Below are 17,821 nucleotides of genomic sequence, written 5' to 3'. Positions count from 1 at the left end.
ATATCTTTTAATTAAAAACATATATTTAACATAATTCATGACAGTATAATAAATAGTAAAAGCAATGAAATATACATTTTTGATCTAAATACTATTTTATCCATTTTTATTCAATCAAAATTCATTTGACTAACATAACTTGAGCTTAGGTAACAGGTGCTGTGTTTCAGTCAAAAATCGGAGGTAAGTGCCTTAACCTTTTATATAGGGGTTTTCTTCCCTGCAATAAACAGAAATTCATATAAAAGGGTTTCACTGTAATTAGGATTGTTTGAATTGCCTTGTCTGATCCAAAGCAAATTGTCTGTGGAGAGCAGCAGGGCTGGATTATTTATCAACAGTCTGAGCAATTAAGAAACAGTTGGCTGCAATATGTTATTTACAAATGAACACAATGATGTTACTTCATTTTAAATTCTCATTCTTCGTCATAGTAAGCGAGACATAGTTCTTGGCATTTGCGGTGAAGTTAAAAGAGTCACCTTAATACCTTATTTCTTCAAGTTATACTGATGCAGAGATAACCATTAAATGACTTTACACAGGTGGAACATACTAAAAATTACATATCTAAAATGTCTAGGTTCAGAAAGAGGTAATGTTTCTTACCCTTATTATGTTGCTGTTCAGTTAGCAGCACTGAGTGCTTCTGAGCTTTCAAGTCACAGACCTGAGTTCATGTGCTGATGTTGCTTTTATCAGCTGTGTGGCTTTGGACAAGTTACTCAAAGCCAGCCAGTCTTGACTTCCAGGCTCAGAATATGGAACAGCACACACTTTGAAGAGTTGAGGTGAAGATTAAAATGAGATAAAAATTTTAAGGGGCTTGGGACATAGTTGATGATTATAAAAAGGATTATCACTGCTGCTGCTAAACACATTTTGTAGTTGAAAGTATGCAGTTTAACCATTAGTAAAATTCCAAAATATAAGAGGTTAAATTTTATTCTGAAGACAGAGAAAAAAGCAATCTAGCTTTTAAGTGTACGAATTCTGACTTTCATTGCTAAAGGTGGAATAGCACTTTGATTCTAGTTTATCATTCTCATGTGAATCACTGATGTTAAATGTATTTGCTTTGGAAAGTAACAAAAATATATTTATGTGAAAAATATTGCATATTCCCGCTTATAAGAGGTGTGTGAAATAGTCAAATTCCCAGAGACAGAAAGTGGAACAGCAGTTACCAGAGGCTAGAGGAAGGGGGCAGCTATTGTTTAATGAGTAGTCTCCATTTGAGATGAAGGAGAAATTCTGGAGATGGGTAGTGGTGATAGTTGCATAAAAACATAAATATACTTACTGCCGCTGAATAACAGTGCAGTTAAAAATGGTACAAATGGTAAATTCTATGCTATGTGTATTTTACCAAAATGTTAAAAACACCCAAAAAAATTTGTGAATGAATTGTTCATTTTCATAAGCTATCTATGAGACACATTTAGACACTTAAATATTTTGTAAAATTCCTCTCATCTAAGTCTATTTATTTCCATTCCGAATAATGATACTACTTGTTTTATTAGTATTTGTTCTTTTGGGATATGAGCAGTTAAAATACAAATCATACAAAAGCCGTTGTTCCTACTACTATTGTCTAGAATTCTGTCCTCAAAATTTGTTTTTCCAATGCATGGGAGTTGGATAAGCACAGAATATCCTAGCTACTAAATATTAATAGTCTATCCAACAATGACAAGCTATTGTAATTTCCCAACAGACAAAATTCTTAAAATTTTTCTTACTATTTATTAATTTCTCATTTTATCATAAAATACTAAGTCTACTAAGACTAAAAATCTGGAGTGAAGATCAAGCATAAATGGTAATAGTTTCATTGTAATGAAAATATGAAACTCAATTACAGATGTTTCCCCAGTATCTGGTGAACAAAGAAAGGGAAAGAGAGGGGAAAGAGGGGACAGAAAGAGAGGAAGAGGGGTAAACAGAACTGATATGTTACATTTACAACAGAGAGCACAGGAAGTATTTCTGACGAACACTAAGTCAACCATTTGTTAACTGCATGGCCTTGGCCACGTCATCCCCCTCAATTTTTACAAGGTTTCTGAAAAAGTTTTTGGAAGATTTATTCCTTTTACAAACATAATCTTCTGCGTGGTTGGTATCTATGTGGATCTTTTAGACAGGGTTGCTATTCATTGGGACTAGACCATGATTACCAATGGAAGCATGTTTCATATTTTGAGTTTCTTTCTTTTTTCTTTCTATCGGGTGAATTACAATGGGAGGGTGGTTGGGGATAAATGAGAACCACCCTCTTGGAGGTCAAGTGATACTCAAAGCTTACCACAATCAGGTCCCAATTTCTCCCCTCAATTATCTGTTACTACTCCACTCCTTTAAAAGCTCTATCTGATCAAATTACTCTTTTTATTTCTTCACCTCCATGTCCATATTACTCCCCTTGCCATTCTTTTCCAGCTGTCCAAACCTCCTCTCTCCTGTTTTTCTTGCAAGCATTTATCAAAGAAACTATCTTTTCTCCCCTACTCCAAGAGAAGAAGCTGGCATTCTCTTAGTTGCAAAGCACTTTCAAACCATTCCATACCAGTAAGAAGTACTCCATCAAAAAGGACAACAACAACAAACCAAAAGTTTACTTTTTAATCTCAAGCTTGCCACACTTAAGACTCTCTATCCTATTCAATATCGTCATACTTCAGGTATCCCATTACTTATTAACTCCTTCCTCCCTCCTCCTCACTTCTCCCTGACTGCCCCAAGTACACTCTAAAAATTCTGGCATCAAGCTAATGGTCAAATTCATACAGGCAACATATTTAACTATGAAATCCACAGCCAAGTTCCAGACCCTGGGAACTAGAAATGTTCCCCGTCTTAAGTCTTAAACTCTAAATGCAAATTCCTCTCCTTCAACCCCTAGTGGCTTGATTTCTCCTAAAGGTTCTTCTATTTGGTTTGGACAGACTTAAAACAGATATTTCTTGTTCCCCATTTTTAAGTTCCTTGTTCCCATATTTTTATCTATAAGACTACATGGTATTTTACTACATGAACATACCATAGATGACCTAATATTTCCTTTACTGTTGAGTATTTAGGTTAAAACCCCCCCCAAAAAGTGAGTTTCAAGGAGGATAAAGTCAATCATTTTCAAAAGCACAACACTAAAAAAAGGTTTCTTCAGTTTGTTTGTTTTTTTAATTAAAGGTTTCACTTTAATTCTGGTATAGTTAACATATAGTGTTCTTATTAATACAGTGATTCAACAACTCTACACATTATTCAGTGCTTACCACAGTAAGAATAAACTTTAATCCCCGTCACCAATTTCACCCATCCCCCACCCACCTCCGCGCTGGTTAACATCAGTTTGTTCTCCATAGTGAAGTCTGTTTTTTGATTTCTATCTGTCTCTCTCTCTCTCTTTTTTTTTTCCTTTGCTTCTCAAAAGCAGAACACTGAAAGCAATACATATTCATAATAATTCTAAGTATTACAGCCATATAAACCCAACCAGATCAGCTGGCTTTATTTTTTAGACTGAACAGTACAAAGGAAACACCTGCATTAAAGTGATGACAATGGAACCTTTAGAAGCCATGCACATATGGATAACAGATATGATGAGCATGAGCCTTTGTTATTTTCCACATCAGTGCTATCCTCATTTCATAATTTTGAGTAAAATCGTTAAAATGATTTATTATCAAATAATCGTGAGTATTTTGTGCATATGCTTTGCCTTGTTTGTTGGCAAATGATACCAATCTGTTCATTATCAACATCTGATTTTTAAAACACCCTTTCTTTCTTCCACATACAAAATTAAATGCCAAGTATATTATTTCTTACAAGTATTATTAGCATAATCTTTAAAACCAGGAGAACCAACTCTAAATTCATTTCATAATTATGGTGAAAATACATTAATAAAGTTTTAAATTAATACCAGTAGGTCAGACACCTAAGTTATCCAGCCTTTAGTATTTATCTAAACTGCAATACCCTGAAAGGAAAAAATATGTTTCAGTTTTCTGCTCTGACACTAAAGGGTGATAAATGTTACCTTATTAGCTTACAACTGATTTGGAGGTCCTTCTGCTGAAGTTTCTCTCTCCCTCTTTCTCTGCCCCTCCCCACCTCACATTCAATCTCTAAAGATAAATCTTAAAAAAAAAAAAAGAAAAAGAAAAAGAAAAGAAAGAAAGAACGCTCCCAAAAAAGCAGGACCGTTTGAGTATCCAGTGGGAAAAACAAGTTGCAGTAAAACTAGAGTTCAGCAGGTATGAAACCCATATGCACCGAGCACACACACCAGATACCATCAATTTTCACTAACAGGAAAATATTTTCAAGGTTGTGAATCAACAATCCTAGACCCCTAAGATGGACAAATTCGGGCTATCTTGCCAGGAACAGTGCCCTGGAAGTAAGCTGGAAGGTCAGAAATGGAGGTAGGGAATAAAAAGAAGCAAAAACAATGGTCATGAAGGAACCAAGAGTCAAATCACTCTCTCTCTCTCTTTCTCTCTCTCTCTCTCTCTCTCTCACACACACACACACACACACACACACACACACACGTGCAAAGAAAAACCAACACCTAGAAATGATCTATTATTCCGAGTTAATGAAGGCACTGTAGTGGAGAACCCATTGATCCTTCAGGACTGGATAAGCTAGTTGCTGTCAATATGAAAATTATTTAAAAGCTAGATAGAAATATTTTAGTTAATAGAATTTTGAGGGAGGTTGTCTAAAACTATTGAACCTATCTAAGGAGATCCTAGGATCTCTCTCAGTTCATTTTCTGTGTGACTTTGACACATCTGAGCCTGTTGACAATGCCAAATTTGCTAGGCGTTCTCTCCTCTGGTTACTGGGATATTGTGTCTCTGCTTTTCTAGTTATTATCTGTCTATAATTCCCTTTCCTCCGCCTAAATCCTACCTAATGTGTTCCACAAGCCTTAATTCTTGGCCCTCTGCTCTATTCTTGAGATATATTTTTTCCCCATGAGGTAGAAAAACCAGTCATCTTGCAAAGATGGTTCTAAAATCTTTGTCTCCAGCTCTGACTCTTAGTCTAAACTCCCATTCAAGTGTTCGCTTTAATAAGCATTTGTGGAGTGTTAATTATTATATGCCAAACACTCTGCCGAGAGACTCTACAAAATCGCCTTACAAGATACCACCACATGGAGGTGTCCTAACATCATCACAAACTCAAAAAGCTGAAAACATCTTTTTTGTAAGCTTCACTTAGTGCCCCATTCGGAATGTTTCTTATAAACATGCACACTTTTATTATCATTATAACCATTAATCAGGTCTGCGGAGATAAAAATGCAGCTGTCTTAGTAGCTTAGGAAACAAAGAGTTTCTCCTTCACATTATGGGTAGACTAGGGTTCCCTATAGTTATCTATGCTCTACGTCTCTTCCTCTTAACCCCCAGGATGAAGGAGCGGCCCAAGACTGAGGTGTGCCATTCTTATGCCAGAAGGAAAGAGGGAGAAAGCTTCTTAAAGCTTCATCTTGAGTGTGGCATATGTCCCATCCGCCCACATCACATGGCTTAGCCCAAAATCAATGAGATGGTAAAGAATCACTCTTGTGTGAAGAAGAGGGTAGTGAATAATTTTGATGCACAGATAAAATCACCAGCTGTGTTGACCACAGCAAAGTCTTCCAACATATATATCCCTGTGAATCACGTAATCAGTTAGCAAAAATGTCGGCAGGCTTTCTATGTGTCATTTGCTGTGATATATTTGTGATACAGTAAAATTAAACAGTTACTGCCATTCAGGAGCTCCCAGTCAAATAAGAGATGTAGATGAAGAACAGTGGGACAAATGCCTACATGAAAAAGCTAGGAAGGCACACCTGGTATCTGCAGTCTCCCACGATTGTACACTCAGCTTCAGGAGATCAGGGAAGGTTAATGTTAAAGTCAAGTCTGGAAGAGTAAGTAGGGCTCTGGACCCACGGGAGGCAGGTCAGAGCGAAGGAGGGAGGGAAGGCATTCTTGGCAAGGTACGGGGCATTTGTAAAATACTTGTAGGACGCTGTGTATTTTGGCAATGGCCAATGATTTAATGTGTCCAAAGTATATTTTATACAGGTGTAGCAAGAAGCGAGGTTAGAGAAAAAGCAATCAGAGACTGTGAAAAACCTGACATGTCACATGAAAAATGTAAACTTTTTGTAGTATGCTATGGCAAGGGCCGTAGGCATGCAAGTAAAATGATGATATTTGGACTGAAGTCAAGAGACTTTTATGAGGGGAAATGGAAAGTGCTTGATGGCTGATAGGAAATAAAGGGTAGTGAGGAGGAGATAGTGGAGAGCCTAGGATGACTGGCTTTCTGGTTGAATGGTTGTACCATTTATCTGAATGAAGGAATACATAAGGAGGAACAGGTTTGGGGTACCTGAGGGACACACAGAGATTTTAATAAGGAGTTAGCATGTGGATCTATATGGATCAGAAACTGAGAACTTGAGGCAAACCACCACATCTTCCTGAGCTCCCATTTTTCTATCCATAAAATGAAAATAACAAATGCACTTTCTACTTAATAGATTGTTGGAAAATATTAAATAATATACTGTGTTCCAAAATATAGTGTTCCAAAATTCATTGTTTATGCACCACACCCAGTGGGTGTTATGAATATAAAGTTTTTAAATAAGAAATTCCTTTTAAAATGTAGGAAATTACTTTTTAAAAGTCACATTCACACCAACCTTCTGCTAGTCCCCAAATTCTTTGAGCCACCCAGATCAACATCCCTCCCACCTCCCATCACACCATGCTCATTCCCAATTTCAAAGCCTCACTCATGGCATTGCTATTATTGCGTATATAGCTGTTAGGTCAAAAAAAATATATGCATAATAAATTTGGGAAATGACGATTTAAACACAGTTACTACAGACTATGTGTGTGACAGGATAATTAACATAGACTTAAACAATTCCTGTAGACTTCTTTAATTCCTGTCCTACCCCCCAACCCAAGAATGTAGCAGGTCCTTTCATGTGTTTTGCCTCAGATGGCTTATGTGTGACTGTGCATCCCTACTGAGCTTCTCTTTCTTAAAACCTGAGCTCTGAGAAATTATGCTGGAATGGGAGAGAGATAGTAAGAGGAGAGATATGGGCAGAGAAAGAGAAATAAAAGATTCCACATGTCTGGGGAAGAGCTGGGCATTAGCTTTTTAAAATAAGGAAATGTAACATTTGGCATTACTGTCGCTTCTTTTTTTTTTTTTTTTAACATCTTAATTTTATTTTTTCCAGTGTTCCAAGGTGGCTAAAACTCTAGGACTAAAGTTGGTGGCACCTGTGAAGGAGACAGGACTGGAAGTAATAGGGATATTGGGATATTGACAAAAATTCCCATTCCTTTTATGTGGCCCACCAGCCAGAGAGTACTCAAAGGATGAACACTGAAGATCAAATACATGGGCCAGGACAAAGGACTTCCTCTGAATGAAGCTCCACAAAGGTGGGGATCTCTGGTATGTTAGCACTACTTAAGCTTCATGGACTTCTGTATAACCCAAAGGAGGGAATTCTTCAATAGTGACCTGAATTTCAACTGCCTTATCAGCTTCAGTAAATAAGCGTTTTAGAATCACATCAAACTGGGTTTTAACTTTTCTCCACACATCACTAACAGTATGTCTTTGGGGAAGTAACCATATCTGAGACTAAAATCCTTCATCTATACAACAGTGATAATATTCATAGGACTTGTGTGAGACTTTAGTTGGTATACACATTAAACACAAAAATGTTTGCTACAGGGGTGACTGGGTGGCTCAGTGGGTTAAATTTAAAGCCTCTGCCTTCAGCTCAGGTCATGATCTCAGGTCCTGGAATCAAGCCTCACATCAGACCCTCTGCTCAGCGGTCCCGCCCCCTGCCTGACTCTCTGCCTACTTGTGATCTCTAATAAATAAATAAATAATCTTTTTAAAAAATGTTTGCTACAATATTTTAGGCATAGTAGTCAATCAGTAAATGACAGCTATTATAATTTCATTCAATAATTACTTATTGAGGTCCAATTATGTTATTTGAGATTTTTATGTTAGGTCCTGTATACATAATGGCAAAAAAGGAATAAATAAAACAGAACTGTCCTAAAATAGCTTATAGCTTAACAGACTTAAAAACTATCAGAACCAATCTAAATGAGGAAAATCTCTATCATTTTTACCCCAAGAGCTCAAAGATAATTAGATACAAAATTGGAGAATAATTTAGTGATCATGCTGAGTGATATTCTTTTTGATCAAACTCAGTTAAGACACTAAAGTAACAAAACAAATTTCCTAGAATTGATCTTTATATGAATTTTTTTAAAGATTTTATTTATTTATTTATGTGACAGAGATCACATAATAGGCAGAGAAGCAGGCGTTTGGAGAGGAGGAAGCAGGCTCCCTGCTGAGCAGAGAGCCTGATGTGGGGCTCGATCACAAGACCCTGAGATCATGACCTGAGCCAAAGGCAGAGGCTTAACCCACTGAGCCACCCAGGAACCCCTATATGAATTTTTTTTTTAAAGATTTTATTTATTTATTTGACAGAGAGAGATCACAAGTAGGCAGAGAGGCAGGCAGAGAGAGAGAGAGAGGAGGAATAAGGCTCCCCGCTGAGCAGAGAGCCCGATGCAGGACTCGATCCCGGGACCCCGAGATCATGACCTGAGCCGAAGGCAGCGGCTTAACCCACTGAGCCATCCAGGTGCCCCCCCATATGAATTTTTAAAAATATTTTTTCAGCAACCTCAACGTCATTAGAATAAATACAGATTCCCAAGTTGAATACATTGATAATAGCCCCTGAAATGTTTATACTCTTGTATATTTGATAAAAGAGGTCTCAATCATTTATAACCTTCTTACTAGTGGCTTGTAAGTAGCAATTCCAGCAATGGAAGTTAAGTCAGTAATGCTCATGGAAAGCCATATGCATACATATATTTTATTGTCTTGTCTATACATTGACATAGACCCCCAACTATGAATGAATAATGGGGCTAAAGATCACTCAGCATTCCAAAGAAAATACCTTAATTTTTTGATCATCCCATCTAAGTAATCTGATTCTATTAAAAGTGGGTTTGAAGAAGGAGCTTCTGCTGACCAAATCAATTTGAACACCAAACCAATTAGTGACAGTAATTTAGTATAGCCCACTGAATAAAACAGGAATCCATGAGTTCATACTGATATAAAAAATTTTAAAAAGGACAAAGAAAAGAGCTTTTTCTTATAGTAACATGTTAACAAGTAAATGTAGAAAAAATGACAGAGTTAGAAAATTGCTATTTAACAAAGATAATAATGGATTCTTTTTTTTTTTTTAAAGATTTTATTTATTTATTTGACAGACAGAGATCACAAGTAGGCAGAGAGGCAGGCAGAGAGATAGGGGGAAGCAGGCTCCTTGCGGAGCAGAGAGCCCGATGCAGGGCTCGATCCCAGGACCCTGGGAATCATGACCTGAGCCGAAGGCAGAGGCTTTAATCCACTGAGCCACCCAGGTGCCCCTAATAATTGATTCTGGACAAAGCCATAACGCTTGATGATCAAGAAGACACACACACACACACACACACACACACACACACACAGAGTTTTGAAATAACCCTCTGGGTGGTTCAGTTGGTTAAGCATCTGTGCCGTAAAAGCATCACTGTGGTTTTAAAACTAGCTATAAGAGAGACCCAACAGTTACAAAAAAGTTCAGGGCAGAATTTCTGTTTGAATACTTAGTTTCACTAAATTTAAAATAGTAGGCTCTTCCTCCAAACAGTTCCTATACTTTTTCAACATGTTTTAAAGTTTTTTTCACTAAAGGTGAATGCTTATCGCTTACTTACCTACTTACTTTTATCTTTCCCTCTCTATATCTTTTAATTTCACTTAGATGCAACTAATCAAGAACAAATGAGAAACAAATTTACGTTATTATAGTCAAAAATAGTAACAAACCAAAAACTAAATGAAGTAGGCCACTAATTAGAAGCTTTCTCACTTTGTATTAAAAAAAAATGTTTTTTTCTTATTATCCTAAAGCTCTTAGCTGAAGTGTAAGTTGGCATGCTACCATATACTTCTACAAGACTATCAGTGCACAGAGATGGTTGTGGTAAACCACATTTATGGCAAATCTTGAAAATATCCCAGCAGCCGATATCCCCACAGCCAATAACAGACAATGCTAAAATCACCTTATTTTTATATTTTGTAGAATTAATTTTGGCCACTTTAATTCATTTAATGTGTACTGACTATGTTATGAAACAGGGATTAATCTAAGTGTTGATGGCCCAAAAATGAAAAAGCTGCTGTGCCTACCCTGAAAGGGCTCAACACCTAGAACCTGGAGAAAATCATTGACAAATAAGTGCACATAAATGCATACACTGTGAAAGTTACTTTAACAAAAAGAAAATGTCTGGTGTCATCTGGGTACGAAGAAATGAGTCATCAATTCTCCATGGAAAATCAGAAAAGGCTTTTCAGAAGAGGTCTCATTCTAAAATTTAAGCCCAATTTTCTTGTTGTTGTTGTTTTTGTTTTTAAGATTTTGTTTATTTACTTACTTGTTAGAGAGAGAGAGAGCACAAGGAGGCAGAGTGACAGGCAGAGCAGCAAAGGCAGAGAGAAAAGCAGGCTCCCCACTGAGCAAGGAGCCCAACACAGAACTCGATCCCAGTACCCTGGATCATGACCTGAGCCAAAGGCAGCAGCTTAACCAACTGAGCCACCCAGGCATCCCAAGCCCAGTTTTCTTTTTATGTAAATATTTATAGCAATAACTTCCACGCTGCATGTAAATATGACTAAAGTTACAGTACATTGTATAATTCAAATGCTAACATACATAAATTTTATAATATTTACCTTTACAAGTAGCCGATACTCTTCTCTGCCTGAGTAACCTCTCCACCATTTTTGAATAACAGTTGCTACTCTATGTAAATACCTGGGTGAAAAATAGACTTATTAGTATGCTTCCTTGAACAAGATTATTGTTTAAAATTTTTTCTTAGACTGTATCTTCCACAATTCAATAACTCAAATTCAAAGGCAAATTTTTGTGTACTTTTAAAGGGTAGAACTATCATTCTGCAATAGAATTAACCATTTCTAAAAGTAGAAAAAAGGGACAGAAATAAATATTCAGTATTCCTTTTGGGCTTATGATTAAATATCTTTAAATTTCAAATATTTTTCAATACTAATTCTTGGAAATATTTTTGAATGTTAAGACTATAAAACAGGCCAAAGGAACAAGAAATAAGCCAGGCAATATTGGTATAAGTCATCGTAAGTACTTTGAAGTAATTCTTGAGGTAAGGAAACACTTCCTTTTTCATGCTTATATTTCCCAGTCAATCCAAGCTAATGACAAATTAATCTGCTGAATTAAAAAAATACTCTCTTTGTTGTCATGTTCCTCATTGGTATGGGGGGGCCAAAAGAGAAATCTCATCTTCGCATGGATCTGCAAGTCAGGCTCCCACGAGCTAACAGAAGACACTAGACACTATAACCCCACTTGATCATCTGAATGAGTTATTATGTACTAGGTTTTTTCTTCTTCCACCTTATCCAGGCAATGCTTTTCAGAATTGTGAGAGACTGAAGGAAAGTTTGAGTGCTGAAGAAAAAGTGAGAGCAATTACGATAGGGAGTACAGCTTTAGTCTCTTTACAATCAGGACTACAGCATTCTCATATCATTTGCCCTTATGGATCAACATGCTGAAGACTGGAACAACTTCCTTTGTTTTATTTTATTTTGTTTTTCCTTTTTTTTTTTTAAAGATTTTTTTTTTTTTTTTTTATTTCTTCATGTAACAGGAGAGAGATCACAAGTAGGCAGAGAGGCAGGCAGAGAGAGAGGGGGAAGCCGGCTTCCCGCTGAGCAGAGAGCCCGATGCGGGACTCGATCCCAGGACCCTGAGATCATGACCTGAGCCAAAGGCAGAGGCTTAACCCACTGAGCCACCCAGGCTCCCTGTTTTTCCTTTCTTAACAATCAGTGAATTCATTGCTATAAATAAAGTCCAGTCATTTGTCATATCCTATGGAATTCGAAGGAAAGAATCTAATCTAATTATGATATTGAGTATTTTTTAAAATTAGAGATATGGTTGATATAATTTAGTTTTTTGATATGTAAGAAAAGACCAGAAAAAGTTATTTCTTTAAAAAGGACATCATATAGGGGCTCCTGAGTGGCTCAGTGGGTTAAGCCTCTGCCTTCAGCTCAGATTATGATCTCAGGGTCCTGGGATCAAGCCCTGCATCCGGCTCTCTGCTCAGCAGGGAGTCTGCTTCCCCCCTCCCCCACCCCCTGCCTGACTCTGCCTACTTGTGATCTCTCTCTATCAAATAAATAAATAAAATCTTTTAAAAAAAAAGACATCATATAATTTATTAAGTTCATTATAAGGAAAAGATTATTTGTAATCAACACTTACATGAATAAATCATATTTTCTAATGAGTGTGTTTTTATCATATATCTGACATTCCCGTAACAAAATCATATACCTGATATATGCCCGAACTTGACATCCTCGAAACCAGCTCTGGATTTTAACTGCTGCATCATACTCCTTTTTCCTAAATACATCTACAACACTAAAAAGAAATTTTTTAAAGCATTTCATTAGTGACTAATATAATTCCAAAGCAAATCAACCTGTTAAAACTTAACCTTTAATTTCTTCCAAAATTATAATTCAAATGTCATTTTAAATAAAATTAAAATACAAAATAAAGCATTTCGGAAATCATGAGCTATATTTTTAAAATTAACCTTTCTCTGAGAGGCCATGTGCTTTCAACAGCTTTACTTTTTCTTTCATTTTTGTAATCACCTATTTTGCAACTAATTAATTTACCAGTGATTCTCATAAGGAAATAAAACAACATGCATTTTTTTCATTATTTTAAAACTGTAATTACTTGAATTTACTATTTGAATGCCACTACACATATCATGCAAGATCAAAATGCCTGCATATTTGACTCCACGCATCAGTTAACTGAACTGCCTCTAAGTAACATGAATCCATCCCAGAATGCTTATTCTAGATAGAATTCTCAGAAACTCTATTTAAGCTAAAGCAGGGGCAGGGCCATAGGCTTATAAAGACAAGAAATTCAGCTGTTAGATTTTACTGATTTACAGTAAAAACAGGTTTAGTCAAGACAGATCTCCATTTTAATTTTACCAGTCATTATAATTCTCCCTCCCCGTCCCTATTAGATATGATATTGCTTAAGGCAACTACTATGTACCACAAAGTAATTTCTTTCCTAGAATGCTGGTTGGCACCTAATTAGCACTTTATGTTTGCTGAATGACTTAAAAATGGCTAACCATTTATTTCTTAATTTTGCTTTAATTCCCTCAAAATAGTGTTTCCTTGGACAGGTTATTTTTTTGTGGTTATTATATTCTAGATTAACTAAATAGATTTCACTAAATTTATATGTTATAATTAGAACAGAAACAGAAGGGGGAAAAAAACCTCAAATAATGAAATTCTTAAACAATACTATGAAGTTGGCTAAGAGAAAGAAACTAGGATGAGCAGTTACGCTGTCAGTGGCAAAAAGCTGGAGAAACAAGTAGATGGATTATAGTCCCAGATAAGCAGAAAAGAGAGTTACCTAGAAAGGACTCTAAAGGATTCAAAAAAGCAAACGGAAAACAAAAACTATGCATCCATCAGTGATCCAGATATGAAGAGAAGCAGAGAGAATTACACAAATCGGTGAGGTTAAGAGGACACTCTAGACAATTAGAAGAAATGAAAGTGCAATTATCATTGTATGTTTGTTCTACATCTACAAAATTATAGGAGAGACATGTATAAACCATATTCTTGGTTCAAATGATTGTGCTCCACATGGCAGAGAGAACAGCTTGAAGTATTTCAGTCCCCCGAGCCTTCTCCGACTCCCCAGACTACAGCAGGCCTTACCATTGTACACTCCAATAGCTCTTAATATTTAACACAGTCGTGTATCATGACTGATTGATAATGGTCTTTCCACTAAACTTTAAAATCTAAAAATCCACAATATTACCCCCTTTCTCCCACATGCATCCTCAGTGGCTTCAGAGGGAACTGATGTTTCTCCTAACAGTCTATGACTTACCAAAGCTGCTTTCTCCTGGGGAATAGCATGCCTATTACAGACATATTTAATTCCTGTGAAGACTGTCACACAGGAGCGTCTATCACGATACCTACTCACAACATTAAAATATTATTCCCATTTAACAAAGGAAGATACTAAGGGAGACAGAGGTATAGGGATACGTCTAAGGTCACATCTTAATAAATGTCGGAGCTGAAATTTTATCCTACATAGTTTGGCTCCAAAAGCTGGATTCTTAACCATCACTTCATGGGAAGGAAGGATAAAAATAGGAGATGGGAGGAAAGTGAAAGAGGAGGAATAAAAAGAAAGGAAAAAAAAATAAAAAGAAGAGTGCACACAAGCCATTTTCAAATATAAAATTAAAATTTTGTGTCATAGAAGATCATCAGTCTCCTAAAAACAATAAAATAAACTGGGACTAAGATATGAAAAGACATCAAAATCTACGGTAAAAAATCAAAAATTTCATCTTTGGGCGTTTAGTCTGACAAGTTCATTACAGATTTTGGATACTAGCTATTTATCTGATATGTCATTTGAGAATATCTTCTCCCACTTTGTCAACTGCCTTTTGGCTTTGTTGACTGTTTCTTTTGCTGTGCAAAAGCTTTGGATCTTGATGAAGTCCCAATAGTTCGTTTTTGCCCTTGCTTCTCTTGCCTTTGGCAATGTCTCCAGCAAGAAGCTGCCGCAGCTGAGGTCAAGGAGATTGCTGTGTTCCCCTCAAGGATTTTGATGGAGTCCTGTCTCACATTGAGCCCTTTTATCCCTTTTGAATCTATTTTTGTATGTGGAATAAGGAAATGGTCCAGTTTCATTCTTCTGCATGTGGCTGTCCAATTTTCCCAACACCATTTGTTGAAGAGACTCTTTTTTCCATTGAACTCCTGCTTTGTCGAAGATTAGCTGACTATAGAGTTGAGGATCTATTTCTGGGCTCTCTATTCTGTTCCATTGATCTATGTGTCTGCTTTTGCCAAGTACCATACTGTCTTGATGATTACAGCTTTGTAATAGAGTTGAAGTCTGCAAAGAAGACATCCAGATGGCCAACAGACACATGAGAAAGTGCTCAACGTCATTCCGCATCAGGGAAATACAAATCAAAACCACAATGAGATATCACCTCACACAGTCAGGATGGCTAAAATTAACAAGTCAGGAAATGATAGATGTTGGAGAGGATGCAGAGAAAGGGGAACCCTCCTACACTGTTGGTGGGAAGGCAAGCTGGTGCAGCCACTCTGGAAAACAGCATGGAGGTTCCTCAGAAAGTTGAAAATAGAGATACCCTATGACCCAGCAATTGCACTACTGGGTATTTACCCTAAAGATACAAATGTCGTGACCCAAAGGGGCATGTGCACCCAAATGTTTATAGCAGCAATGTCCACAATAGCCAAACTATGAAAAGAACCTAGATGTCCATCAACAGATGAATGGATAAAGAAGAGGTGGTGTGTGTGTGTGTGTGTGTGTGTGTGTGTGTGTGTATAATGCAGCCATCAAAAGAAATGAAATCTTGCCATTTGCAATGACATGTATGGAACTAGAGGGTATTATGCTGAGCGAAATAAGTCAATCAGAGAAAGACAATTATCATATGATCTCCCTGATATGAGGAATTTGAGAGGCAGAGTGGGGGGTCTGGGGGGTAGGGAAGGAAAAAATAAAACAAGATGGGATCTGGAGGGAGACAAACCATAAGAGACTCTTAATCTCACAAAATAAACTGAGGGTTGCTGGGAGGTTGCTGGGAAGGGAAAGGTGGTTGGGTTATGGACACTGGGGAAGGTATGTGCTATGGTGAGTGCTGTGAAGTGTGTAAGCCTGACAATTCACGACCTATACCCCTGGGGCAAATACTACATTATATGTTAATAAAAATTATTTAAAAAATCAAAAATTTCAGATATACCAGGTATGGGTGAGAATGGAGTACAACAGGAACTCATAATATTGCTGGTAAAAAATAATTCAGCCTTTAAACACATACAGAAATTTTTCATTTATATGAACAAAAAGCTCACAAAAGTTTAGGACGTTAAATAAGGAAAGAAAAAAGAAAGTTGAATTTTAAGAGACAGTATTTTGCAGTGTTATGGAACTTAATAGTAACATAGCAGGAAGGGAGACCATGGTTGAGCAGTACCAATGCTGTGAAGAAGTCATGAAGACAAGGTCAGTGTTTCAAAGAGTTGCAGCATTCCAGGGAATCTTTTTTCTTTTAAAATCATATCCTAGCCAGTAAAATACGATAGTACAAAATATAAAATGTCATTATAGCAAAAATAGAAAAGATACAGTAATACAATGTCCAGTAGAGCAAGCAATTCAAAGATGATAGAGTGTGAAGAAGGAAAAAATAATTTTATTCAGTAAGGCTGATGTGAAGTGAAATTCATGATGAGATAAAACAGCTCTTTATGGGTATTTAACCTAACATTTAATATGATTATAGATCTGTTTTCCTTGTTTTTAATATACTTTATTTAAAATACTGAAAATACTTGTCATTCCTACCCCACCAACAATCAACAAGTCTTTCAAAACAGGAGATGGGTGCCTGGGTGGCTCAGTAGGTTAAGCGTCTGCCTTCAGGTCAGGTCATGATCCCAGGGGCTTGGGATCCAGCCTCCAAAGGGCTCCCTACTCAGCAAGCAGTCTGCTTCTCCCTCTGGTCCTTCCCCTGCTCATGCTCCCGCTCTCTCAATAAAATAAATAGGTAAAATATTTTTTTAAAAAGGAAGAAAAAAATATTGAAGTAAGATACACAAATATATCTAATACTTTTTAGCTAATGTATAGCTTGAACCTACACTTCATTTATTATTGTTATTAGAAATGTGGAATAAGCAATCATATTTCCGTTTTGGCTTTGTTTTCTAATCTCTTCTGGTAATAATACTAACACGTAATACATAGTCAAGAAGAAGATTAAATTATTTCTTCTTAAACTTATGAACACCAATGTATATAAACATAAGCACAGACACACTAATAAGAACTATACATCTTAATTAAAGGAAAATATTTTAAAAAATAACTAGTAGTTAACTTACTGCTAAGTTTTAATTTCTATGCTGTAATTCAACTTCCATACACATTTCTCTGTTGTCCTTTTTTTAACTGCTTAAAAAATGAAATTTACAGATACTTGGGTTACCACTGGGATGCTGAATACTCATACAATATGTCATGAACTGCTAGACTTTTTGTGTTTAAAATGAAAAATGTGGGTAACACTTTATTTTAATGGTATATTAATTAGTTCCAAATTACAATGAAAATCCTATAGCAGTGAATAAAATATGACATCTACATGAATTTGAAATAAATTTATTATGATCAGTATTATCACAATGAATACTAAATGAATTAATAATGATGAAAGACCAAAAGTATTACCAGGAATGTAATAAAACATTGAAAAAAGCTGCAAGTTTCCAGTCACTTTATCATCAACTAGAAATAAGTACTATAACCCCGGATAACACTATATTCATGTGTATCATTAGCTGCTGGAAATTAATTGACAATAAATAGAAAATGGAAAAAAAATGTGTAGCTAAATGTCTTTCCAGTAATGTGCAAAAAATACACATTTTACGTATCAACATA

The 17,821-nt window shown here is 36.3% G+C and overlaps 1 protein-coding gene across 4 annotated transcripts in view; it reads right to left on the bottom strand.

Moving 5' to 3' along the window:
* Positions 1–17,821, bottom strand: part of SPATA17 (spermatogenesis associated 17) — a 182,541-nt gene that overhangs the window by 156,118 nt on the left and 8,602 nt on the right. For all 4 annotated transcript variants that reach the window (XM_032317202.1, XM_032317204.1, XM_032317203.1 and 1 more), the window contains exons 2-3: positions 12,575–12,664; positions 10,918–10,999 (exon numbers count right to left, since the gene is read on the bottom strand). In XM_032317202.1, coding sequence (XP_032173093.1) covers positions 10,918–10,999; positions 12,575–12,664 — 172 coding nt within the window. The remainder of the gene's footprint in view (positions 1–10,917; positions 11,000–12,574; positions 12,665–17,821) is intronic.

Source organism: Mustela erminea, chromosome 17 (genome assembly GCF_009829155.1).
Source record: "Mustela erminea isolate mMusErm1 chromosome 17, mMusErm1.Pri, whole genome shotgun sequence".
Taxonomy (NCBI): Eukaryota; Metazoa; Chordata; class Mammalia; order Carnivora; family Mustelidae; genus Mustela; species Mustela erminea.
Note: the sequence above shows the minus strand (reverse complement) of the source record. Positions and strands in the feature narration are given on the sequence as shown.